Source organism: Eutrigla gurnardus (assembly GCF_963514095.1).
Source record: "Eutrigla gurnardus genome assembly, chromosome: 20".
In the NCBI taxonomy this organism is placed as follows: Eukaryota; Metazoa; Chordata; class Actinopteri; order Perciformes; family Triglidae; genus Eutrigla; species Eutrigla gurnardus.
The window spans coordinates 18,054,369-18,079,826 of NC_139931.1; the positions used below are offsets into that span (position 1 = coordinate 18,054,369).

The window sequence follows — 25,458 nt, forward strand, 5'->3', positions numbered from 1 at the left end:
CACAAAAAACTGTTTTAAATAAGGAACTTTAATCTGATTACTGGTTTGGAAATAGTAACACGTTAGATTACTCGTTACTCGAAAAAGTGGTCAGATTGGAGTAACGCGTTACGTAACTAAGAATATTTCATATTCAGTGATTATTGGCGTCACTGGCATAACGCGTTACTAACGCGTTACTGAGGAGGGTGGTAATAATGATGCGTAAGAGTACATTCTTCTTCACAAGTAGCCTATACTCAAGTAAATAGTATGGAGATGATGTAAAACTACTCGTACAATTTATCCAAAAACCTAATCAAGTATATGTAACAGAGTAAATGTGACTTGTCAAAGAAAACCAAAATAACCTACCTGATTTATTGCCCTGCTGATCGTAACCTCTAATTGTGTGTCCGATACATGTCCCCTCCTGGAAATGTTGTGATGTGCACAAAATCTCCTGACACTCATTCCAGAACACCCTTTCTGCACACCTAATTGTAATAAATTTGTGGAAATGTCCGCGTGCGAGAGATTTTGAGCTATCATTTCTCTTATTAAATGTCCATAGGGCTGGAGAGACACCATCTCGTCCAGGCTTCAAACTCCTGCTGACCAAATCTGCTACTGTTTTGCTAGAAAACGCTAAAGACGTGCTTATCCCTGGAAAAGGGCTAAAATACTGCTTCCGGGTATACTGCTTCCGGTTGACCTTGTAATAAAAGATTTGTGAAAAAATCTCCGCATTTTTGCATTTTGGATTAACATAGATTGGATTCTTCGTGTTTATCTGGGAATATAAAAATCCACAATAGGAAAACAACACAAAATCCAATTTTATGGCTACATTTTAATAGAAAACGGCTCCTGTTTGGTCTTTTAAAACCTGGTACATATATTGAAAAAAGAAAAATGACTTGTTTTTTCGTTTTTCGTTTCAAAATTGAAAATAGAATGAACGGAAGGTACACGGACCCTTATCAGACTGAAAAAGGAAGATCGTAACTTCTCAGAAGGATCTCTGCGAAAACAAACAAATGGTCATTGAAGCGGGGGATGCCAGGGACAGAAATAGAAAGGGAGATTCAAGATGGCTGCCGGCCCCCGAGCTTGAAATGACTGACTGATTATTACACCACCGAGCCCGGTCTGCTCATTATTTATGAGATCATCCAGCAGAAGACTCCCGCAGTTATAATTGGGTTATGTGTGCATGTGCAAAAAGATAGACAAGACTACAAAAGTCATGAAAAAATGTATTTGAATAAAATATATAAGTACATACAAGTAAGGTATTTTTAAGATTAATTTAAAGTTAGCATGTTTACCTTAAAAACATTTATAAACAATGTATTCATCAACAACACTGAGAGGAGGAGTTCAACATTTATGGAAATACATGTATCACTTGTTACCACCACGTCTTCACAGATTATTTGTACCTGGAGACAGCAGCACGTTAGCTTAGCTTATCTTATCTTAGTTTAGCTTAGCTCAGGGGAAACACAGCTAGCTCTCAGAATTGAGAGTGGTTGCAGAATGGCTGTAGGGATGCGGATACGGAGTCATTGTAGTTTGTTTGACCTCTATAGTAGCAAAGCGATTTTCCCGCACGGAGCTATTACATACAAAGTTAATGCAAAGACGCAAATAAACACAGCGTCGGATGGCCTGAATTAATTTTAGCTATATATGTTAACTGTTGTGTTGTAATGTTATAATGAGCAGTTATGTTTGAATATCGCTACGTCAATCACAACATCATCAGGGAGAGCGTGTTAGCTAGCTAACGTTGCTCGGACGAAGACACAAAACGGATCGTGTTTTTTTTTAAACAAAATGGTGATGTTTGTGTTTTTCTTCCCTTGACCACTGCCTCAAACATTTTGGTAAATATCTTCATCTCCATAAATGTCCATGTCATCAAATGGCTCAATTACATTTGCATAGATGTCTTCATCACCACCTTGCTCCACCACCTCTTGGTCCTCATAATCGTTGCTCTGCTCTTCTTCTACTTTGAGTTTCTTCTTTTTGTCTGCCGGGTTAAAATGTTCATAGTGGTCCTCCTCTTCCTCACACATGTCATCTTGATAGTCGTTGTTGGCTTTGACCGTCACTGCAACACAAGCACAAACACATGTTCACACTACGAGCATTCATGCTGAATTACAATTCAGGACCACACATGAAAGTGGCCCAAATAGAAATTTTTAAAATAATTGTAAAATGTCCGATTTCCACGTGATTTGTGCTGTTCACACTGCCGTGAAAAACACAGATATCAGTTGCATCTCGTAGTGTGAACGCAACCTAAATGTATCCGAATTAATTCTTTACAAGAATTCAAACACAAATATGGGCTGAGAATGTAAAGTGAAACAATACGACCAGCAGGTCTTTAGATCCATTCGCACGGGACCTCGTGTGATTTACATGATTTTCATTTTCACGTACTAACGCAAAGACTTTATTTTACTCATATTAACTGATATCATCCTTAATGATGTCATGGCTCTCCAAACAAAGCCCCAAATCACTGCGATGGCAAATCACACAGGACTAATACTTATTTTCTATGTTCAACATGATATGGCAGGTCTTTTGTGGTGGAATTTTTACTCGGCAAAATATGGAAATGGGAGGTTCTAATGGTCCCTCGCCGATAAGGCTTTTGTCTTTTCACAGCTGTTGTGTGTCACAGACTTTGGACAAGGGCTTCAGGCTGGGTGGTTCCTCTTCTTCTCTTGCAGACCAGGCAGATCCCCACTAACACCAGCAGGAGCAGCAGCAGACCCCCGGCAGCAACCGAGGAGACACACGGCAACAGCGGTTCTCGGAGAGAAAAACATTGAACACAGTTAGTCCTGAAACATGTTTTCCCAATGGCATCAATAATCTGCCCTTTCTACACGCTAGCCACTAGCTTGTCAGAGAGGACACGTTTCTTCCTGTGTGTGTTGTTCAGAGGGGAGGTACCCGATTAAGAAAAGGCCATTAGGGTCAGCTGGTGGGCCACCCATAATAAATAACAAAATAATTTTAAGTAATAAAAATATATTGACAGCTAATCAGTTGAGTAGCCTCATAATTCAATTTGGTGAGTGAATTCAAATTCGCCTGGTAAGCAGAGATTCTGGGTATATTTAATTATGTTTGATTAAACCCAATCTTATCATTAAAACCTTTTCTGTTACACTACCACTCTGTCATTGGTGGTCTAATTCAAAGTACAAGTGCATTTCTCAAGCCAGGCCCTCTACAGCTGCATTTTCTATGTTGGAGGCAATAACAGTATTTTCCCAAATTAAATAATAACCAAAATAATCACCAAATAAATACAATTTACATTTTCGCACCAAAACTTGGTCAGTGACCAGCGGTTGTAAGCTACTTCAAGATGAATTCTGGGAAACATCGAGTCCACTATAGAGGGTAGAACAATTCTCACTATACATTCGACCAAAACATCTTCTACTTACTTTTAATTAGGACGTGCACCGTCGCTGTGTGGTTAGAAGTGAAGCTCTGCTTGGACAGTTGGACCTCATACACACAGCTGTAGTTCCCCTCGTGTTCGTACTCAGCCAGAAAGGGAAAGGAGGCCGAGCGGTTGACCACTGGCTCGATGATGGGATCGCTGATACCAGAGAAGATGAGGGAGAAAACACCTCCAGGATATTGGGAGGAAATGGAGCAGGTGAAGACAAAGCTGTAACCCCGAGTGACCTCTGCACCTTCAGGGCCCCAGACCAGCCCTCCGTTAGGGGACACCAGGGAGATGCTGGGCTGCAGCAGCACTAAATACAAATGGGATAACAGTGTGAAGACAATATGAAATATCAGTTCACGATGGCTTCCACAAATGGAAAGGACATACGAATGCATGGAAAGACGAATCGACAAATATTTCTATCCAGAAAAAAAGAACACATTTGTTCCTCTCACTAATTACTTAAAGTCACCCTTTGACATCCCTGGTCATATTGTGCACCTATTTAACAATATCTAAAAATCAAAACATTTGCCAATGTGTTAATGATGTCCTTATTGCTTAATATTGCTTCTACAAGATTCCGAGCTGACTGACTCATTGTCACTCGCTTCTTGCAGCAGCATCCAGGCATCTACGTGTGTGTGTGTGTGTATATACAGTATATATATATATATATATATATATATATATATATATATATATATATGGATATATACAGTATGTATACCCTGACAGTCCAGACCCTGCATCAGATGCTGGCTCTGGCTCTCTGTTACCAGCTACCAGTTAGATCTGGTGGGGCTTTCCTCTACGCTCGGTTCATGAACCGTACTCCTGAATAGTGGATGGACTCTATTCTTCTCTGGAGTTGACCAAGGTGTGAGGCGCCAGGCGGGTGTGGGGATACTCACAAATCCCCGGCTGAATGCTGCTCTGTGTTGGAGTTTACCCCTGTGGACGAGAGGGTAGCCTCCCTACGCCTTTGGGTTATCAGGGGGAAAACTCTGACTGTTGTTTGTGCATATATGCATATGCATATGCTCTGCAAAGCAGAGGGTGTGGGAGGATTTTAGAGTAGCCATGTAGGAGGACTTTCGGTTGACACGAAGGTGCTTCTGTAAAACCGTCCGGCACCTCAGAAAGGGAAAACGGGGAACCCTCCAAGCTGTATATAGTAAGGATGGGACACTGTTGACCTCAACTGAGGAGGTAATCGGGCGGTGGAAGGAGCCATAGGCGTAATTTATGGGGGGGATGGGTGGGTTGCAACCCACCCAATAATCCAAACCAGCCACCACAACCCACCCAATTTGATATCATAATTATTGATATTGAATGTTAAGCATTATAATCACAACGGTGTGGTAGATTTTCTCAATTTACCAGTAAAAAATAGTGACGTTTGTCTGTGCCCCCTCCCACTCTGAGATTTGGTTTCGCCCACCTTGCTCGGACTTGCGCTCCTCTACTGTCTCTCCCGGTCTCTCCCCGCATCAGCAGTGGTATGAAGAAAGCACGCGAAAAAAAGCAAAAGAATAAAAGTATCTTCCCAACAGGAGGTAGCTACTGCTAGGGCACCAGTGCCACCACTCACGAGTCATCATGTTACTGAACAAAAGTTAGCCCTCCCCCCAGCCGGCGAGTTTGACAGTGCGTGCGCGTATAGCCCCGTTCACATACGCCACTACTCGCCCGTCACTCGCTTTCTCGCTGAATTCTACTCGCTGGCAAAAAAAAATTAACTGCCGCCGGCGGCGACTTCAAGCGACAACTCTCTGTGGAGCTCTCTGTTGACGTCAACTGTCGATCATCTCTATTCTACATTGTGATTGGTACTCGCTTCACTCACATCGCAGAAAGTTAAAATAATTTGATCTCCGATCGACCACATCGCATCGCCTGTCCTGGCCACATCCCGGTAGAACACATTCACATTCATTGACAGCTGTCGCTCAGAGATGGGCGAGTGGCGACGTATGTGAACGGGGCTTTAGTCAAAACCAAAACACCAAGGAAGGCTGAGGAATATTCACCCACTTATATTATTATTATTATTATTATTATTATTATTATTATTATTATTATTAATAATAATAATAATAATAATAATAATAATAATAATAATAATAAACGAATTGTGTTTTAGTCATTTTGGTTTTCATCTTTTCTTGAATGCTTAAACTCATCAACCCCATTTAGTATGTCAACATTTGTATCAGTACCAGCAGTTTGTAAGAAATTAGTCAGTAATTGATGTCATATTTTGTTTCTCAGAATTCACCAAATTGATGCATTAAAATGAAATTATTCAAAATTTTCTCCTGGGGGGGAATGCCCCCGGACCCCCCTAGAGGATCGCAAGCCCCCCCACCATAGTCTCCAAAGTCTCCAAAGATATATATACACCTGCTTCACAGGCGGAAATCTCAACCCCCCCAATGTTCAACTCAAAGTTACGCCCTTGTAAGAAGCACTCTGAGGAACTCCTAAATCTGACTGATACGCCCTCTATTGTAGTGGCAGAGTTGGAAGCTGATGGAGGATCATCGTCAATTTCCCTGGTGGAAGTCACTGAGGTAGTCAAACAACTCCTCAGTGGCAAAGCCCCGGGGATGGATGAGATCCGTCCAGAAATGCTGAAGGCTTTGGTGGTGGAGGGGCGGTCTTGGATGACATGTCTCTTCAGCATTGCGTGGAAGTCAGAGACAGTGCCTAAGGACTGACAGACCGGAGTGGTGGTCCCCCTGTTCAAAAAGGGGGACCAGAGAGTGTGTACCAACTACAGGGGTATCACACTACTAAGCCTCCCTGGTAAAGTAAGAGGAACAATGCGGGTTCCGTCCTGGCTGTGGAACAATAGACTAGCTCTTTAATAATAATAATAATAATGGATTGGATTTGTATGGTGCTTTTCTAGACACTCAAAGCACTCTGACAGGGTTCCAGGTTCCATTCATTCACACACAGTCATGCCATTTGTAGCAAACTATGATAGTAGCCACAGCTGCCCTGGGGCAGACTGACGGAAGTGTGGCTGCCATTCTGCGCCTACGGCCCCTCTGACCACCACCTCACACGAGGCAAGCTGGGTGAAGTGTCTTGCCCAAGAACATAACGTCCATGACACAGTGACAAGGGCGGGGATCGAGCCGCCGACCGTCCAAACATTGGCCGACCCGTTATATCACCTGAGCCATAATCGCTTTACTCTGGCTTGGATCTTGGAGGGGGCCTGGGAATATGCCCATCCAGTCTACATGTGTTTTGTGGATTTGGAGAAGGTGTATGACCGTGTCCCCTGGGATATGTTGTGGGAGGTGCTGCGGGAGTATGGGGTGAGGGGGTCACTTCTATATATATATATGTAAAAACTGTATATAACTATGTATAAAACTCTTGCCAAGAGTGGATCGATTTTCTCATCTAACTCTCAACAATAACGTGAATGCATTTAAGAAAACATAAAATTCAGGGAATGCATGAATGTCCTTACCAGTAACAGAAAGTCTGACAGAATCACTTATAGGGGAGCTGAAGCCTCGACCTGAAACCCTTGTCTGATACTGACACTGGTACGATCCTTCGTTGGCGAAGTCCACTTGCAAGATGTTGAAGGTAGTAAAGGTGTTACTTGTTGTTTGGGTCTTTCTGAACGAGCCTGAGGTCTTCTGCAGAACGAATGTTCCACTCAGATGCTGAGTTGAGATTGAACAGGTGATGCTAGCGTTCTGACCCCAGGTCACCTCGTTGGCCGGACGCATGGAGATGCTGGGTTTTGGGAGGCTCACTGAAAAAAATGTGACAATGATAGAGCGATCAATGGACTTTGAGCTGAAGTATTCCTAGTTTTTGTATTTGCTAGATTTCTCTTATGTCAAAGGAATAATTCTCCATTTTGGGAAATTACATTTATTTTTGTTTCTTGCCAAACGTAGATCAACCCTTTTCATCTAACTTTCAACAATAACGTGAATGCATTTAAGAAAACATCAAATTCAGGGAATGCATGAATGTCCTTACCAGTAACAGAGAGTCTGACAGAATCACTTAAAGGGGAGCTGAAGCCTTGACCTGAAACCCTTGTCTGATACTGACACTGGTATGATCCTTCGTTGGCGAATTCCACTTGCAAGATGTTGAAGGTAGTAAAGTTGTTACTTGTTGTTTGGGTCTTTCTGAACGAGCCTGAGGTCTTCTGCAGAACGAATGTTCCACTTAGATGCTGAGTTGAGATTGAACAGGTGATGCTAGCGTTCTGACCCCAGGTCACCTCGTTGGCCGGACGCATGGAGATGCTGGGTTTTGTGAGGCTCACTGACAAAAATGTGACAATGATAGAGCGATAAATGGACTTTGAGCTGAATTATTCCTAGTTTTTGTATTTGCTAGATTTCTTTAAAGTCAAAGGAATAATTCTTCATTTTGGGAAATTACATTTATTTTTGTTTCTTGCCAAACGTAGATCAACCTTCTCATCTAACTCTCAAAGTGAATGCATTTAAAGACACATCACATTCAGTCACAATGAATGAAACCTTACCAGTAACAGAGAGTCTGACAGGGTCACTCAACGGGGAGCTGCTTTTTCTGCTTGAAACCGTTGTCTCATACTGACACTGGTACGATCCTTCGTTGGCCAAGTTGACTGTAGGCATACTGAAGATGGCAGAGTTGGTTCCTGACTCTTTGGTCTTTCTGAATGCAGCTGAAGTCTTTGTCAAAATGAACGTTGCGCCTAAAAGCTGTCGTGTCCAAGTTGAGAGAGAGCAAGTGATGTGGACATTCTGACCCCAGATAACTCCAGCGGCAGGATTCATGGAGATGCTGGGTTTTGGAAGGATTCCTGAAAGATAGCACAACAATATCATGTTACATGTAGTGTGTCTTTGATATTGTTCTTGTTTCTCTGTCTTTTTTTTAATAAGCACGAAGTGGTGAGGCGGTATAATGCACATGGGACTCTTCTCCCAATTTCCTATGTATTTGTTATTTCACGAGTTGGGAGGGAGGAAGTGTTAAGGCTCATTTATGCTTCCATTTCGTGCGTAAATAGAGACGTGCGTTATCAACGTTCTAAACGTCACTGCCCTCATTCTTTCATGCGTCCTCTACGTTGCAATGGACGTTGAGCAAAATATCCTCTAGAGGGCGTCATTCACATTAAAACGTTACTCCAATAAAGTTTTAAATTGAAGTTTATCATAACAACAAACATGGCGACTGGACAATGGAGGAGATAACGATCCTGCATCTATTGAGAAGGAGGCAAGCGTAGTCTGTGAGACCACTGAATACATCCCGAGTGTGGACGGAGAATTCCAGTCATTGGTTTTACCGATGAGAGAAATTGACGACGAACGTCATTTTCAGTATATCAGGATGTCCGTCGGGGCTTTCGACAACTGGCTTCGCCGGGTGGCTGCTCACATTAAGCATGGGAACTCGCAGAATTCACCGGCTGAGCGACTAGCGGTCACCATTCGCTTCCTCCCGTCAGGGATCAGTCATTTTTAAAACGTTTTTTAATTTGTGTATGCTATTCACGGCACTTTCTGTGTACAATGCCCGACACTGCCCCCACGGTTTCTGTTGGAACTGCAACGTTGGGTCCGTATCGGTACGCATCCGCAAGCTTGCAGGATACGGACAGAAATACGGACGAAATGTACGCAGAGAACGGACAGAAGGCTCCGTCCGTATCCGTATGCGTCTCTAGCGTAGAGCATAAATGAGCCTTTACCGTGGCCTTCTCACCACTCTCAACATGGCGTCGGCTGAGCCAGCGACTTGCAGCTAACAGTGCGACCAGAGCAAACAGTGGCACAATTGTGACGGAGCTACGCTTCGGTGGCATGTAACCTGGACACATTACAGGGACAATGTACATTATGTGTCACAATTACTCAGGTAAAATGTATTCATGCATAACATTTGTTTGGCGCTATAAAAGACATTTGCATATTTTTCTTTATAGGCAACCCTATATAAATATTTTTCCTCAAATACTACTTTTTTTCTTTCCCAATACAAGGGGTATTTTTAACAATATTTTTAATGACTAATAAAAGAGTATTCTTGTTAATTAACTTAAACACAAATGGCTTTAAAAAATGTTGTTCCAAAAGAAGGATATTTTATTTAATGCTCAAAATATTTATTAGTTGCTTAATTTTTTGTAATCGTAGCATTTTGCCATAACAAGCGGTTGACACAAATGCACAATGACTTTAATCACTCATCACCTAATTTGATAAAACATTTGTGTAAATTGAAACATTTATAGCTGAGACCATAACTGTTCGTTTGCCACCGGTCAGAATATTGTAACATGAATGTTCATCCAGCTGGGAATGAAAAGTGTTCTGACCAAACCCTAAAACATGGGTCAAACACTGTCTGCCTTTGGTCACCAGGCATTGCCTTCAATTCTGGGAAATAAACGCGAAAACGTGAGTGAGAAAAAAAGGGGAACTGGCATATTGAGAGATAGAGAACTGGAAACAAAAAGTAACACTTTTGTAATCATGTTATGTAATGTGGTCGGCATCACTGTGGTCGGCATCACTGCCTCACAGCAGGTAGAGTTCATCATCAATTCACAAACGTTTTTTTCTCACCTGAACAGACCACACCTGCATCCTCACTGTGTCCACAGTTGTGTTGCCCAAATCCTGCATGCCGACACTTAGTCACCGACATTTCGCTTCCTGAGCAGCCCACGTCATCAAGCCAGATTTGTCCGGTTCCTTCGCCGAAGGAGGGCACCGCTCTGGCCGTGCCACAGCCCAACTCCCTGCAAACCACCTGAGCATCTTCTAGGTCCCACTGATCATCACAGACTGTCCCCCAAACATTGTTATAAGAGATTTCAACTCTTCCAGAGCACAATGTAGACCCAGATAGTCGGATCGGCACACCTAGGCACAGAGCACAGAAACAAACCATAACGGGGGAAGATGATGATTTTCACTTCAACTTCATAACATTCTTCACTTACATTACAGTTTAAATTACGTTATTTTAAGCAACATTTCACACTTGTTACACCTCTTTAATACTGAAAGCATGCTGTAGGGTACCAACACTCCCCAACGCTGCATCTGAACAGATCATCACAAAGACTTAAATTGACAGAAAATATACATTTATTTATAACACTTCATAGAAAAGTTTTCCAACCTGAACATTCGACACCAGCGTCCTCGTTATGTCCACAATTGTGGGACCCAAATCCATTGTGAGGACACTCAGTTAGAGAACGTTCATTTCCTTCACAGTGCACATCATCAAACCAAATGTTGCCAGTTGCCCGACCAAATCTGGCCGACCCTGGGGCACTCAGTGCAGCACCACAGTCCAGCTGTCTGCACACTACCCCAGCATCCTTTAAGTCCCAGTCGTCATCACAGACGCTTCCCCAGGCGCTGTTGTGATAGATTTCAACTCTTCCAGAGCAACGAGTAGACCCGACCAATCTGACCTGACCAGCTATCAGACACACGAGACATAACATACAACATGTCATTATTTTACAAAGAACGTCAACTGAAAACTGCAAGGATGTTTATGCATCACACCGTAGAACTGACTGACCTGCTGCAGGGAAAGTTGAGGTCAAGAGAAAAGACACTATAGAGAGAAGAGAAAACAGAGCTAATTCCATTTAGCAAACTGAAAAGAGCCTTAATTGTGTTCTGTTTTAAATTTTCTTGATTTCTTTTAAGAGAAGAAGTTCAAGACATTTCATGTCTGTACAAAAAAGTAGAATATGTCTTACCAATAGCCAAATGGTGAAGGATTCTCTGTTGTATGGTCCCCATGGCTGACACCACAGCTGCTCTGTAGCATTTATCAGTGACTGAACAGATGACAGAAAACTGAGCCTAAAACTGCAGTGCACATAAAAACTTCCCACAGCTCAGTCCTTCCTGAAGGTCTTCCTCTTTCTGTTATCTCTATTACCACAATTTTTAAGAACTTGAACTCAGCAGCTCCAAAGCACCACAGAAACACATTCTCACTTATTCTGCCTCCTGGGATCTTTGTTGTTCAAAAGAAAGTTAAACAGATTTAACCTGGCTAGTTGTCATGGTAACTTCAACGTCACAAAGGTATCACGCTTACGTCACCGTAGTTGCGTGTGACGTATCTTCAGGAATCCACTCCACACGGTTGTCGAGGACGTGATTTGAAGCGAAACGCAGCCGTTGAACAGTTCGATAAAATCTTAGCAACCTTAGCAACATTTGCATGTAAACAGTTTAGCAAGCTAATCTTATGCACAAAGCTTTGGCAAATTTTAATAAGTAGGTCCCCAGTAACGAGGTTTGGGAAACGCTCTAAATAACTAGCGGTCGCTCCGCGCTGCTCTGTCGTCTGTATACTGAAAAGGCTATAGAAAAACCTCTATTTACGCCGTGATGCTATCAGTTATGCATTTGTTTGTCATTGCGCGAGAAAATTAATGATTTATTCTGGTCAAAATGTCTTTTATTTGCGGGATTTTCAAATTGACTTGTAAACAGAACTGACGGTCAACTTGATTGGCGAGCTGGAGTTGGCCCGCGGGCCACCCGTTGAGTCAGCCTGCCACAGAGGGTTCCTCATGGATCCTTGCACCCTGTAGGAAGCCTTCTCATTCCACTCTCCTGAAGGTCACGGGCTCATGAGCCCTGAAATCTACAGGGCTCTCATTCCAGTGACTATGTGTGGCGTCTCACATCCATTCTAGCTTCTTTAGTCTGGTCGACAGTCGACCGTCCAGAGCATCAGTGGATATGAGCGGTGTGTAAGCAAGACCCGTAGGATTATCAAAGACCCCAGTCACCCCAAACGTGGACCGTTTCTGTCACATGCAGTCCCTGCAGCCTCAAGACCAGCACCAGCAGACTCCAGGATAGTTTTCTCCACAAGGCCTCAATGGAGCTGAGTCCTACTCTGCTCATGTGTGGCTGCTCTAACCCGTTAACACGAGCGCTGAAATAAAAAACCAGGTAGGAGGCCTGTTGAGCTTTAACAGGAGCAGACGTCACGTGATACTCGCCTGGGGAGTCTCTTCAATTTGGCTGATTTCATCACGTCCTTACAGAGACACTGCAGACATAGATAAGATATTTCTCCCCATTCAATTCAATAAAGTCATATTGGGGATACTTACCTTACTTTTGTTTTTTATTTACTTAATTTGATGCTTGTGTAACAGAAATCCAATGCAATATAAATTCCACTCATTGTTGGAGTATATTGTTGTTGTTGTTGTTCAATCATGCTTTTGTGCTCTTAGAAAGATTTGTTAAATACAATCTAATTGAGCTTTTAAAGACTCATTCATTTTAATGCTTTTTCTCATGCTGGGATTATCGCAACTGCCTTTTTATTCATCTTAACCATAAATCTTTTGATCGACTACAAGGGCCGTATTTTGGCCAAAGGACTCTCATTTTGACTTAAATTAAATAATAACTAATTGAGGTGCCAAATTAAAACCTGCTGTTCAGAACTCAGCTACCAGGCTTTAAGCAGCACAAGCCATGACCAAATCACAAATGTTCAAGACTCTCACTGGTTCCCAGTAAGTTTGGGAATTGGCTTTTATTGGGCTTTTTCCTCGCAATATTTTTGAACTCTTGGTATCATATCAGGAAATAAGGTAAGTTAATATCATCCTTTAAATGTCTTCTTCAAACGTACATTATTGGGGAGCCTATACCCTTATCTTATTTTTTCTTTTTCTTCTTTATTTCTTTTATTGTAATTTATTGGGATTGTTCACTAAATTTTTTTAATTAGTTGTTGCCTTGTGTAAATCCCATTGTAAGTTTGAGATTTGTTTTTATTACAAACATCTAATGCATAAAGTCTATTCCTGTTCCACTTGACAGTCAGTTGCAGTGTCCGGTACCAGCCACTAGAGGCCATCACAGCACAGGTTTTTAACAGAGGAGCAAGTCCACTCAACGTACAACTCCTACAATAACAGGATGTTTTTTAAGGCACAGTGCATGAACAACATATTTTGCTCATTATTATTCTATGTGACATATTAAGTCCTAAGTGCACAGTGCTGTGGTATTTTCAAAATAAAACAATGTGTTTTTATAATCCTGTGTATTTATTCTTTTGTTATACAGTTTTTATTTCCTGTCTATTTGAAAAAAAGCTGGAAATAAAAAAAACAAAACAACAAACATCTCTTGCAAAAGGGAAAAGACAGAAACATGAAAAGGCTTTCCTCAGATAACCGAGGCCTCATAAGGAGAGAGTGCACACTCATATGTGCACAGAGCGATACTGACAGCTCAGTGAGCCTCATCGCGTGAGAAGGCTGAGGAAGTGACTGGTGTGAGAACGCTGCCACCGCAGCCCTGCTGCAGCTCAGCCTGAAGCCTGCGGTCGTCTCCATTCGACCCACCGTCCTCTGAGCCCCTCCTCAACCGGCTTTCAAATTTCACCGCCGTCACGCTCATTGCAACAGAAATTATGCCAACTGTTAAAATATAGAAAACTTTTTCTCAATCGTAAAAAAAGGCAACAATTCCAATAAAATGTAATTCCTACACATTTCTTCATAACAAAATGATCACCACCCTTGTCATGTTTTTGTTGTTTTGATACGTTGCTATGTAAAGATATCGGAGAGTAAAGTCACTCTCCCTCTGTGTGCGTTGTTAACCAAGCTTTTCATTGCTTTGCTGACAAACCTTCCAGTTCCACCTCAAGTGAATGTTGCCAACTCTGCCAGCACCGTTTCCATTGTTTGCACTGTTTGTGCCGTTAGCTGCAAGCCGCCGGCTCAGTTGTCACCATGTTGAGAACAGAAACTTGTATTTAGTATTGTAGCATGGTTATGCTTCATTTAACACAAAAAAAAATATTTCCCAGACTTCCATGTTTGTTCAAATCAGTACATATTTGCCAAGAGAACGTGTCTGTGATGATTCACGGTTATTTTTGAAAGCTTTATCGTAGAAAACTGGACCTGCTTTAGGGTTTTCAAGACGCTTCTTCATTTTTTTTTTTTTTTTTTTGTTGCACTGAGAGTTTCATTCTGGACAGCATCATGCCGAAGCTGTAAATGCACTAGTGTTGTGTAAGGGAGCGTGATGCTCATTGACCGAAATCCTCGTCTGCTGCTGGAGCCCCAAAACACGCGAACACACACTCGCACTGTCTGTTCCACGATTTGATGTAAAAACATTAAGTCAAGTTTTGATAACGTTTTTTTTTTATCCCATCATGCTTTCTTGATTTCTTCTCAATCTGTACACACACACAAACACACACACACACACACACACACACACACACACACACACACACACACACACACACACACACACACACACACACACACACACACACACACAAAGACCAGCAGACTGCCCATAAAGGTTACTAGAGGTCATGTCTGAGCAGCAGAACTGAAAAACAGGAAGAAATTTGAGGTGTAACAGTGGCAGTGAAGTGTGTGTTTGTGTGTGTGTGACTGTGTGTAGCTGGGTGATAGTACAAACATGCACCTTGTGCAATGCATAGAACCCATGAGACAAAGATGGGTTGTGTGTGTGCGTGTGAGTGTCATCATGTGTGTTTTATTAAAAGGCAGCAATGACGGAGTAGGAAAAGACAGAGATTCCTTCATTTTGTTGTACAGCACTGAGGCTGTGTTCTCAGAGACACACACACACACACACACACACACATACACACACATACACACAGTGCCTGACAACTGAAGGTAATTCGGACCGACAGCTAGCCTTCACGCTCTGACGCACCTCGCCTCCCAAAATGGACGCAGAAGGACCGTTTTACGCACACACACACACACACACACACACACACACACACACACACACACACACACACACACACAAACACACACATACACAGTGTCTAAATGGGCTTTCTGTCCACAGCAGCTGAAAAACCCAAAACATTAAGTGGGGGAGGTGGGGTTGGGGATAGAGACATTTTTGGGGGGAGGATTAGGAGGATGGATGATCAGGGTGAGTTTGGGTCAACAGACAGACGGACAGACAGCTAAGGCACACCATAAAATTGGTAAGAGACATGATCAGGACTGCTGACAGTTTGGACACATTATACGGCTTATACATATAGATGCTGCGTGTCCAGAGACTACAGATGTACATAGCTTATAGCTAGCACAAAAATATATTTATCATGGTACACACACACACACACACACACAGTGTATCATGCAGTGTGGGTCCTGCTCTCAACCACCCAAAGTTGTAGTCTTGGTCTCGATACACTGGCCTTGGCTTCGGTGGTCTTGACTACAAAACTGGTCTGTGAAGCTCCAGTCACCCTGAATCATATAAACATACACAACTCACAACAAGTTAGGGATATTCGGCTTTCAGGTGAAATATCAGGATGAACCTAAAATGCATTATGACCTTTACAGGTGACTTGATTTGACCTTCTCTAAACGTTTTAATGCACACGTCCAACTGTTCAATGTTTCAGTGCTTTTTGCACAACTTGTTGTTCTCTAACACGGAGCTGAACGTCAACATTCAGTGTTTGATCCTTGAATCGACCAATCAATGTCCTGCTTCAATTAGAATCGGTATTTAAACAGTCGTCTTCATCATGCTGGTCACATGTTGACATCATGTGACCAAGATGACACCTAACAAGTGATCAACAGCACCTCGCCATGCAAGGCTTCAAACAGGAAGTTGTCATAGGGAAGTGGCCAATGAGCTTAGTGCAACAGAGATACAGAGAGACTGGAAGAGTCCCAGAAGGGAAGAGGAGTGGACGTCCTTTGGTCACATGACAAGTTATTGATGTTGTGGTAAACCACCACTGCTGCTGGCTTTTGTTTCAATAAATAGTTTGAGATGATGGAATCACCATTGCATGCTTCTACATTAAATGCCCTACTTTCATTATATAATATCACTGTAGCGTGAACTCTTTACATTTTCCATAAATTTCACCCGAAAGCCAAATATCCCTAACTTTTGTGAGTAGTGTGTGTGTGTACTGTATATGTCCCATGCATACTACTACTACTACTACTACTACTATGCTATAATGTCATTGAGTTAATGTTCTTCTGTTGGCTACCATTCAATGCAGACCACATCTACTTGGCTATGTACGGGATCCCTGATCAATGAGAGCAGTCCAGATTATTATGGCATGGATTCAAAAGTAGCACATTTGTCAGCTGAACATTCATTCTGTGAACTCTTCTCCAGCAAAAGTTGTCTTTTAGTACCACCAGTTGGTCATCATGTTACATTTTCAGAAAGATGGAGGCGGAGAACAGTTTCATATACAATTGCATATGGCTCTAGAGGATGATTCCTCCCTCCCTCATGTTTTCCCAAAATTATGTGCAGATATTTCAGCGTTGTTTTATCAAATTGCTTGAAAAATTGTGCATATAGTTGCTGCAAATGGGAAAAAGATCTCCCCTGGGGAAGGATGATCCTGAAACCCTCCGGGGTTTGGGCTGAGCCCTGAACATTTACAGCGTCTAGCTGACGTTTAAGGAACAGCTGCACGACTGACCGACACAGAGCAGCATCGGTAGTAAAGGGGCATTCCCCAGTTTAGAAGTGCACTTCCATAAAATGAAGGGACATGTTAAAAAAATAATAGCTGATGGAACAAACCTCCTCAGCAGGCAAATGAAATGTATGAACGGTGCTGTGCCTCCAATAAGATGGCCTGAGTTTTGTGTGTGTGGTTTAGATAATTTGTTTTACGTAATCATTTATTAGCTCAGTATTTTCATTCACATTTCAATTTTTTCACGTCAGCCAACATTCTTATTTAACAAGTTTAACTTCATGGATGGATTGCTTGTGTTGGCAAAGACAGAACAGCAGCTTTTGCATTCAGTCATTATAACGACACGTGAGAGTCATGTGTGTTCGGTACATGTGGCATCTCGTCCCGTAAGCCATCAATTCTGCATCGTTTTTATGCTGCTCATTCAGTAAAAAAGCAGACAGATGGAATTTCCCTTTTACCGTCAAATGCTAGTTCAGTTAGCGCGATCCCGTCCAGGACAGTTAGGACTTTGTACCAGGTCGACCTTCGTTCCCAATTTCAGGCGAGTCAAAGTCACAACCTGAGTTAGAAGCAATAAACATTCTATTTCTTATATTTATTTATTATTTATATTTATTTTATATTTCTTTATATTTCAACTAAAATGACTAGTTTCTGTCTGATTACACATTTTCATACCCTTCGTGTCCAGTAAAAAACATATGTCTAAATTTGGTGATTTTGAATCTGATACAATTCTACAACTCAAGCTTTATTGTGACCTGGTCCTCAATATGCTTTTCAGCCACTCTTTCTAAATTCTCATAGTTTTTTGCCTCTTCTGTCTGTCTGGTTTGTTGATTTTGGACTAATGAAAAAAGATACTGCTTTTGTTACATTAAGTGAGCTTCTATATAATCAATTGCATATTGATTATATAGAAGTGTCTGTTTGCACCCGGGTGGATGGGTGTGGGTGGAAGAGGTTTTTCTTTCGTTTAGTAAACTGTGTCCATGTACATGAATCAGTAGATTTCAATTTTGTGACTATTTCACGAACTGAGACGTCGTTGAACATTTAGTCGTAGTAGTTTAAAGAGCACCAATGTGTTGACCTTTAACCTGGGAGACTGGGGATCGAGTCCTGTGAGAAGCCTTTTTTGTACCCATAGTTGACTTGTTATTTTCAGTTAAGCCCAAGTTATGCTTCCGCGTTGACGCAACGCAAGGGGGCTTACGGACCCATTACGTCCTTGCGGACCCCCCTTACGTCCACCGCAAGGGCCTGACGTGCACCTCCCAAACATCCTAGACGTGCGTCGAGGCGACGCAACGCCAACGCAGCGGCATTGGCTGTGATTGGTCCGCTAACTACATCCGCTGGAGACCGCTTTTCCGGTTTCCACTCATAAACACCGCCATTTAAACTTTTAATACTTTTATTGTTTGCACCTTGTTGCTTTTGAACAAAGAAATAAAACACTGAAAAATTGTGGATGTTTAAAGCCGGAAGGTAAACAAATAGGCTATTACGAGGCTAACAACGATATACGTCAAGAGTCTCGGTCGGTCGGTCAGTCTTTACAAAAAACATAGCGCCCTCTACCGGTGTGGCATTGAATTGCATTTCGACACGTAAACCCAACGCAGAACCATCACGGTCTCCAAGCAACTGCGTGGTCATTGCGTGGCCATTGCGTGATCACTACGCGGAACCGAGCCTTTACAGTTTGGTTTTGTTAAAGCAACAAAACGACTTGATTAGGTATCAGAAAATATATACATACCCTTCTGTAGGCTTCATACACGTTTCTAATAGCATTGTTGGCTGGATACCTGGGCGATGTATGCCATACACCCAGGTGCAAATAGCATCTCCCTATTTTAAAATCCATGAATGATAATGGAAACACAACGAACATGAAATGTTTAGAAAAGATGGGACGATACAGGTGACTACAGATTCTTGATGTTCCATTCTTCATTCGTCACATTCGCGTTTATGTCCGTCAAGCCGCCGCCATTTCAAATCTGAGCTCCCGCAACAAAGCGTTTTCTGATTCTTCCTGGTATTGCGTTGTCGTTGCTGTCAAACACTTGGCGTCAACCTGCCATGAAGAGAGAGAGAGAAGTTAGAAAAGTGTTTATGGTACACAAGAGGGGAAGTGGGATCTGGTGAAGGAGAGGAGAAACAGAACGTAGAGGGGAAGGTGATTTAGAGAGCGGTTGAGGTATGTAATAGAGACAGCGAGGTGTGATTTAGGGCCGAGAGGAAAATGGAGGAGTGGAGGCGCCTTCTTGGCAAAGATGGAGTGTCATTTAATGCGGGAGTGAGTGGAGAAATTATTGCATGGCTGCTACACTAGCTGACTATAGATGTGACACATCGCTCATGCGGCCGCTATCCCAGCTGAATGGGAATTACCCCATTAACGCCGGCTGAATGCTAACTGCTACGGCACATATTGAGCTGGCAGCAAAGAGCTGAGCTGGCTAATGACTGTATGTCACTGTAATGGCGTGTCTCTATCAAGTGGCTCTGCCTCCGCGGGACGCTTAGCTCTTCATCGCTTCGCCCCGGCCTCAGCTCTTCTTCATCCTGCCACTGGATGACCTTCCGACTGCAGTTTGAGATGAAAAAGTCATCCCGGCGAGAAGGTTCCTCACATCCGCGAATGCATCACATTTTATGAAGCTTCATCTTCTGCTCTTAAGCTACCTCACTCGTGGACAGATGTTGTTGTTTTTTTAAACTATACTAACAGTCTCATCTATGTAAAGAAAGATTCTGATTGCTCCTTTCACAGGACTTGGGAACGATTTGCTTTAATGTTCCAGGTGCTTCCCATATAGGAGGCAATTCTCCCCAGGCATCCTTCACTGGAATGTCTTGGGAGCTGTCACCGCGCAGAGACGTGAAAGCTGTGTTTGTATTTTGGGTTCCGCATCCTTACAATGCTCCAGACGGAACGTTTTTGCAGGGTCAACGTACCCTAGCTTTCACACTTAGATCATTAACTATGTGAAAAGGGATATCAAATTCAGAATATGAAATAATGTAAGCCTTCGTTGGATGAGGGGTGTAGGGCCCCGAGATGTAAGGGTGATGAAGAATGTTTCCTTTTAGATTGAGATTAGGGTAAAAAGAAAGAGAATCACCACCTCACAGCTGTATTCCTCCTCCAACCATAACTTCATTATTTCTATCCTAAAAGATTGTCATAATTTGCGAAGGAGTTCTTGAGTTAAAGCCAAAAAGGTATTTCGTGAGGTCACAGTGACTTTTGACTACCAAATCACTTCATCCTTGAGTCCAGGTGGATTTGTTTTAAATTTGAAGAGATAAGAAGCAAGGCTTTTCTGAGAAACCATAATGGGAAGGACATGATGTCACAGTGACATTGACCTTCAACCTCCAATGTCGAATCAGTTCATCCTTGAGTACAGGTGGATTTTTGTGCCAAATTTGACGGAAATTCCCTGCAGGGATTCCTGAGATATCGCACGGCGTTCACACGAGAGGACCAGATGGAGGAACAGACAAGCAGAAAGCATAACGCTCCCGACCGGAGGCGTAAACCGCTACATTCGTCTGACTGTTGGTCAGTAACTTGAGCTCAGCTGCGCTTCACGCTCATCAACCAAACTCTCGTTACAAAATCAGAATGATCTGGAGTCAGTGTTTTTTGAAGGAGGCCCAGCCTCTATGTAGATGTAAACGGCTCATTTTAAGCTAGCAAAAACACAACTTATTTTCAGGTGATTATACATACAACACATTACTTAATAATATTACATTCAATTATGGCGATAGATCCCTCTAAATGCTACACATACCTAACTAAATGCATCTCATTTATCAAAAAGAGGCCATGGACCAGCTTGCGTCATGTTCTGGGAGATGACCACCACTAATGCTAAGGGTGTGTTCATTTGTAGCTAATGATTAAAAAAAAAAGGCAAAAGTACTTCAACAAAGCTTTTATTACTGGTAAAACTTTGGATGTGCGGCGGCTGGTCGGTCGCCGTTCAAACTCTTCTAGTATGCACAGTGGAAGTGAGTGATTTTCATCTGGCTCTTGGCTGTACATTTCACCTACTCGCCTCACCTTCATCTTTATATCTAATCACAATAAAGATGGCTCCTCTGGGTATTATTGCTATATTCAGGGGGACTGGACTTCCTAGTTGTTCCCCCGGGACCATCTATCTATTCTTGATACAGAGCGCGCGTCTGAAAGCAGTAGGCTATCTGTCATTCATGCTATTAGTTCATGGTTATCATCAGCGGTGGCCAAGGCCATTAGCCCAAAGACATTAGCAGCAGCCATCAGCGAAGCCATTAACTCCTCTCCCTGCTAAAAGGCTACTGTCCCTCACAAAAGACTCATTAAGGAGAGGTGGGGAGAGACGGAGGGAGGAGGAAGGAAGGAAGAAAGAGGAGGGCAGAGGTGGCCGAGAAAAAGAAATACGTGAAGACTGAAGGGGAGAGAGTGCAATAAGGCCGGGAAGGGAAGACTTAGATCATTTTAACTGTTCATTGTGTCATTTCCCTCCACCTCCTGATCTGCCGTGGGTGTAGGACGTACATGCATAGTTTAACTGCAGTGTTCTTACATTGTCCTGGATGGGGACCGGCATGTTGGAAAGGGGAACTTTTAACTGCCGGTGGGCTTTCTTCTTTCTATTGGTCTACCTTTCTTTGTAAAGAGGAGGTAAAAAAAGAACAAGAAAAAAAGAACGAAAACTCAAGCAAACTATCACTTTGACATTTGATTCCTTTTGAATAGAAGTTACATGATTTCAAGCGTTGTAAGTCCTTCTTCGTGCATTTGGTCTCATGGGTCCCCAGCACGTTCTAACGTGCTGCAAAGCTTCAAACAATGACACACTTCCCCTCTAGCATCACTTTACCATGTGTCAATATACGCTTCCCTTTATTTGAGCAACAAAATGCGTGTACTTAGCGTTACCTTCACTGACTCTCGACCAGCTGGCTGGTCCTGCATATCGTAATAAACTTGCATTCTCCTTACTGGCCATCAGGGGGCGACTCTGGCTGTAAAAAGTGACCTATGTTCATTATCTCAGTAAACATTGTAAACATGTGTTTATGGTCTGAATTTTGAACTCTTTTTTAATACAGCATGATGTTCATTTTGTCAATTATGTTCCATTAAGTTTTAAACCATAGGGCAGGGGATGATTTAAGGTGGGGCTACCTTGTGATTGACGGCTCACTTCTACAGCCTCGCTACCATGGTACCGATGCAGTTAGCTACTAAGATGACTTTAACACTTGAAGTTGACCTACAATTTTGGAAGCTTACTGCCAACAGCTTTGCAACAGAAGCCCATTCAGTAATGTAGGCTTTATTCAGGTTATTTGGACTGTACTGTGTGCAATCACCAGAGCTACATATCTTTTCTTTATTTTTTTTAAAGCCAACTACCATTTAATAACTCCAAACTGTGAGCTGTATGCTTGTTAAACAATCATGTCTCAATTCTTCACTCATTAAAACGACAGAAGTTGTAACTTTGGTAGTTGTTTAAAACACAAGAAAGGGATGCACAAAGTGACTTAAGGAAATCCGTGAAAGGGAGAAAAATGTGGGAGGTGAGTTTACCCTTTGACCCAACGTTCCATTCTATCCCAGAATACTTTGGGGCCCCCTGACATACGCTTAATACCTCACATGGATGCACATGAATGTACGTTGCCTTGTGTGCATGCACACACACGCACACACACACACACACACACACATGTACACACACAATCCTGCAGCTGATCTCTGATGTGCTTATGGGGGTGGTTGATTTCATTAGCAGAAAGATCAGGGCGCTAAACCATTAGCTCTCATCTCTGCCTCTTTGTACTTTTCTTCTTCTTCTCTCTTGCTCTTCCTCCCCTCGTATGCATGCTGAACCAAAGATATAAGACATGTGAATGCACCCGTGCACTTGCCTGCGCACACACATGTGCACGGACACACACGCGCTCACAGACAAAAGCAGACAGACCGCGAGCTTGATGCCAATAGGTTTGTTTTGGAGCCAGGATCAGGTGGTTCACTATGTAGGTCAGAGGGAGAATAAAAGGAGGGAGAAGCCATGTGTCGGTATCCTCAATAATTCATCAATCCTTTTGGCTTCCTCCGCCTCTCCCAGCGACCGACACGGACGTGAGGACAGAAGAAGACATAGACAGTCAACCGCACATCAAGCTGCGGAGTTTATTCTTCCTCAGGGAGCCTTTAGCTTAGATAATCACCACAGTGAGCTTTAGCAAGCTGCTTCAATCGGCAGTATCTCCAAAAAAAAGATTACATGTTAAAATTTCGCAATTTTTTTTAATTCGATATTTTCTGCAAGGAAGTTTCAACGCACTGGCGTCCGGATGAACGGCATCGTGTCCCTACAGTTTCCTCATGTGATAAAAGCAGGAACCCGCTAGAGAAGGGCGGGTTCCTGCACAATGATTGACGTCTACACCCGCACACTTAGACGGCCTCATACGCGCACATGCAAGCTGGTGACACAGGATTTCCTGCTGTAGGCGTCAGCCCAGGGAAGAAAAGGAAGTGCAATGTGCAGAGGCTCGCGCGAGAGAAACTTCCGACTCTATTTCCTTGCTGTAAGACAGAAAGGAGTGTGGAAACGCAACTATAAAGGGCGAGGTCAAGTTGGCAAATACGGAGCTGTTTAAAAGCTGATGTTTTCACACGTCATCACAGGGATGGGCAGAGCGGCGGCCATTTTTATGTGTACTGTTGTGGGGGGACACTTTTGTATAACGTCACTGAAGTGAGGTCCTGACAAGCAGCAGAGTAGTTACGTCACAAAGCATAGAGACACAAACTCTTATCACACCTTAGGAAACAACATTGCTACTTTCGGCTCACTGTAAAAGCATTAAAGCAGTGCAATTAGCAAGCTAGCAACCTTACTAGTGGACAGCTGGCTAATTCGCTACCTTACTTATTTGTTAATACGACACTGGTTACAGCAAATGATCCAAGCAGTGCTGGGTCTAACGATCCCTCCGTCGCTCCGACAAGATACCTAGCTAACAAGCTAAATAGCAATCGAACCAGAAGTTTCTCTCCCTAACAACAATTGCCATTTTATTTTCTACTCGTCAAATGACCACTGAAAATATTTCAATATCCATTCTACTCCTATTTTATGTTCACAGGGTTAGCTAATGCCATTTGGACAGTCAGGCTAGCCTTTATGCTAAGCTAGTTAGTTGCTGTATTCATATTTATACAGTCATGAGATCTGCTCATCTTACCATACTTAACTATTCCTTAAATACTTAACTATTCTTTCTTCTACAGTTATTAATTACACCTGTGCTCTGTTTTCCTGTGCTAAATCAAGGAACTTTAATGTTTCTTGTTTTTGGCGGCCCCATGTGGACAGAAGTGTGTCTTGTTTACCTACCTCGTATCAAACCAAACTTATATTTGATGCCCAACTGAAATTCCAGCAGTGTGTCAATAAATTGGTTCAATGCTGTTATTTAAAAATGCGAATCATTGCAAAAATCAGGCCGTTATTATCAGCTTTTTGATTTAAGAATGTAACATTCATGCCTTCATATATTCCCGTCGTGACTGTGGCCATTTTCACTTGCCTGGTCCGTGTACAGATTTTGCAAATGCATTGGCTGCCAGTGAAGGTCAGAATGGAGATTCAAGATTCATTGAATCACTTACAGTAGCCTATATCTCCACGGTGTAGCTGTTTGTTATATTACAATATGAGATTTAATTTAAAAAAGCATTTAAACAGCAGTGTGAGCTGTAAAAAACAACAACACTCTTCGTTGTTCTCTGGAAGAGATTCTTGAAGAAACAGAAGGTGGAAGCGAGGGAGGAGGCACAGGAAGTGGAGGGAGTGAGCAGGGAGGTAGTGATGGAGGGAGGGGCGGGGGGCTCGATGCCTGAAGCAGATGGGGAGTAAAACAATGGGGGAGCTGTGACATGACGGGATTCCCCCACATTCCCCTGTTTGTCTGAGATGGAGGGATGAGCAGCGACGGCGGCGTGTTTACACATAGCCTGCTTGTCATGTGCGAGGATGGGAACCGAGCGGCAAACACGATTGTGTCTGCACACAGAGGGTTTATTGTGACGTGACGTCTGTGGATCAGTAAAATGAAATCTGCGAAAAGAACATTAGCAGCGCGACTGTTGGTGTGTTTTTTTTAAATCGTTGGATAAAAGACACAGAGGAGATCATTTTTGCTTTTTTTCTGGGTTTTTTTACAGACCAGGAACACGTTACTGCTGATGTGACGAGTGGCTGCACATTGTGTAACGCAGTGCAGAGCTGCTTGACCTTACACAACAGACCCAAATATTTCCACACACACACACACACACATTCAGGCATGTTTTGAAGCCACAGTACTCTCACTGTAGTAATGGG

At 42.7% G+C, this 25,458-nt stretch overlaps 2 protein-coding genes across 2 annotated transcripts in view; both read right to left on the bottom strand.

Moving 5' to 3' along the window:
* The window catches only part of LOC311031487 (uncharacterized protein), a 73,042-nt gene extending 61,669 nt beyond the window's left edge, over positions 1-11,373 (bottom strand). Inside the window, exons 1-4 of the mRNA XM_084037792.1 lie at positions 11,256-11,373; positions 11,072-11,107; positions 10,854-10,966; positions 10,096-10,282 (exon numbers count right to left, since the gene is read on the bottom strand). Of these exons, the coding sequence (XP_083893918.1) occupies positions 10,096-10,282; positions 10,854-10,966; positions 11,072-11,107; positions 11,256-11,298 (379 nt within the window). The 5' untranslated portion in view covers positions 11,299-11,373. The remainder of the gene's footprint in view (positions 1-10,095; positions 10,283-10,853; positions 10,967-11,071; positions 11,108-11,255) is intronic.
* On the bottom strand, positions 1,226-4,107 carry LOC311031589 (uncharacterized protein). Its single transcript, XM_084037945.1, has 3 exons — positions 3,465-4,107; positions 2,689-2,817; positions 1,226-2,101 (listed from the first exon to the last, which is right to left on the bottom strand). The coding sequence occupies exons 1-3, from the start codon at positions 3,868-3,870 to the stop codon at positions 1,860-1,862; spliced, it is 777 nt and encodes a 258-aa protein (XP_083894071.1). The 5' UTR covers positions 3,871-4,107; the 3' UTR covers positions 1,226-1,859.
* Positions 11,374-25,458: the final 14,085 nt, after the last annotated feature.

Coding starts and splice junctions, on each gene's coding strand:
- LOC311031589 (XM_084037945.1), bottom strand. CDS start 3,870: ATGCATTCGTATGTCCTTTCCATTTGTGGAAGCCATCGTGAACTGATA. Junction 2,818..3,464: donor GGTGCACGTCCTAATTAAAA/GTAAGTAGAAGA, acceptor TTTCTCTCCGAG/AACCGCTGTTGCCGTGTGTC. Junction 2,102..2,688: donor GCCTGAAGCCCTTGTCCAAA/GTCTGTGACACA, acceptor CTTGTGTTGCAG/TGACGGTCAAAGCCAACAAC.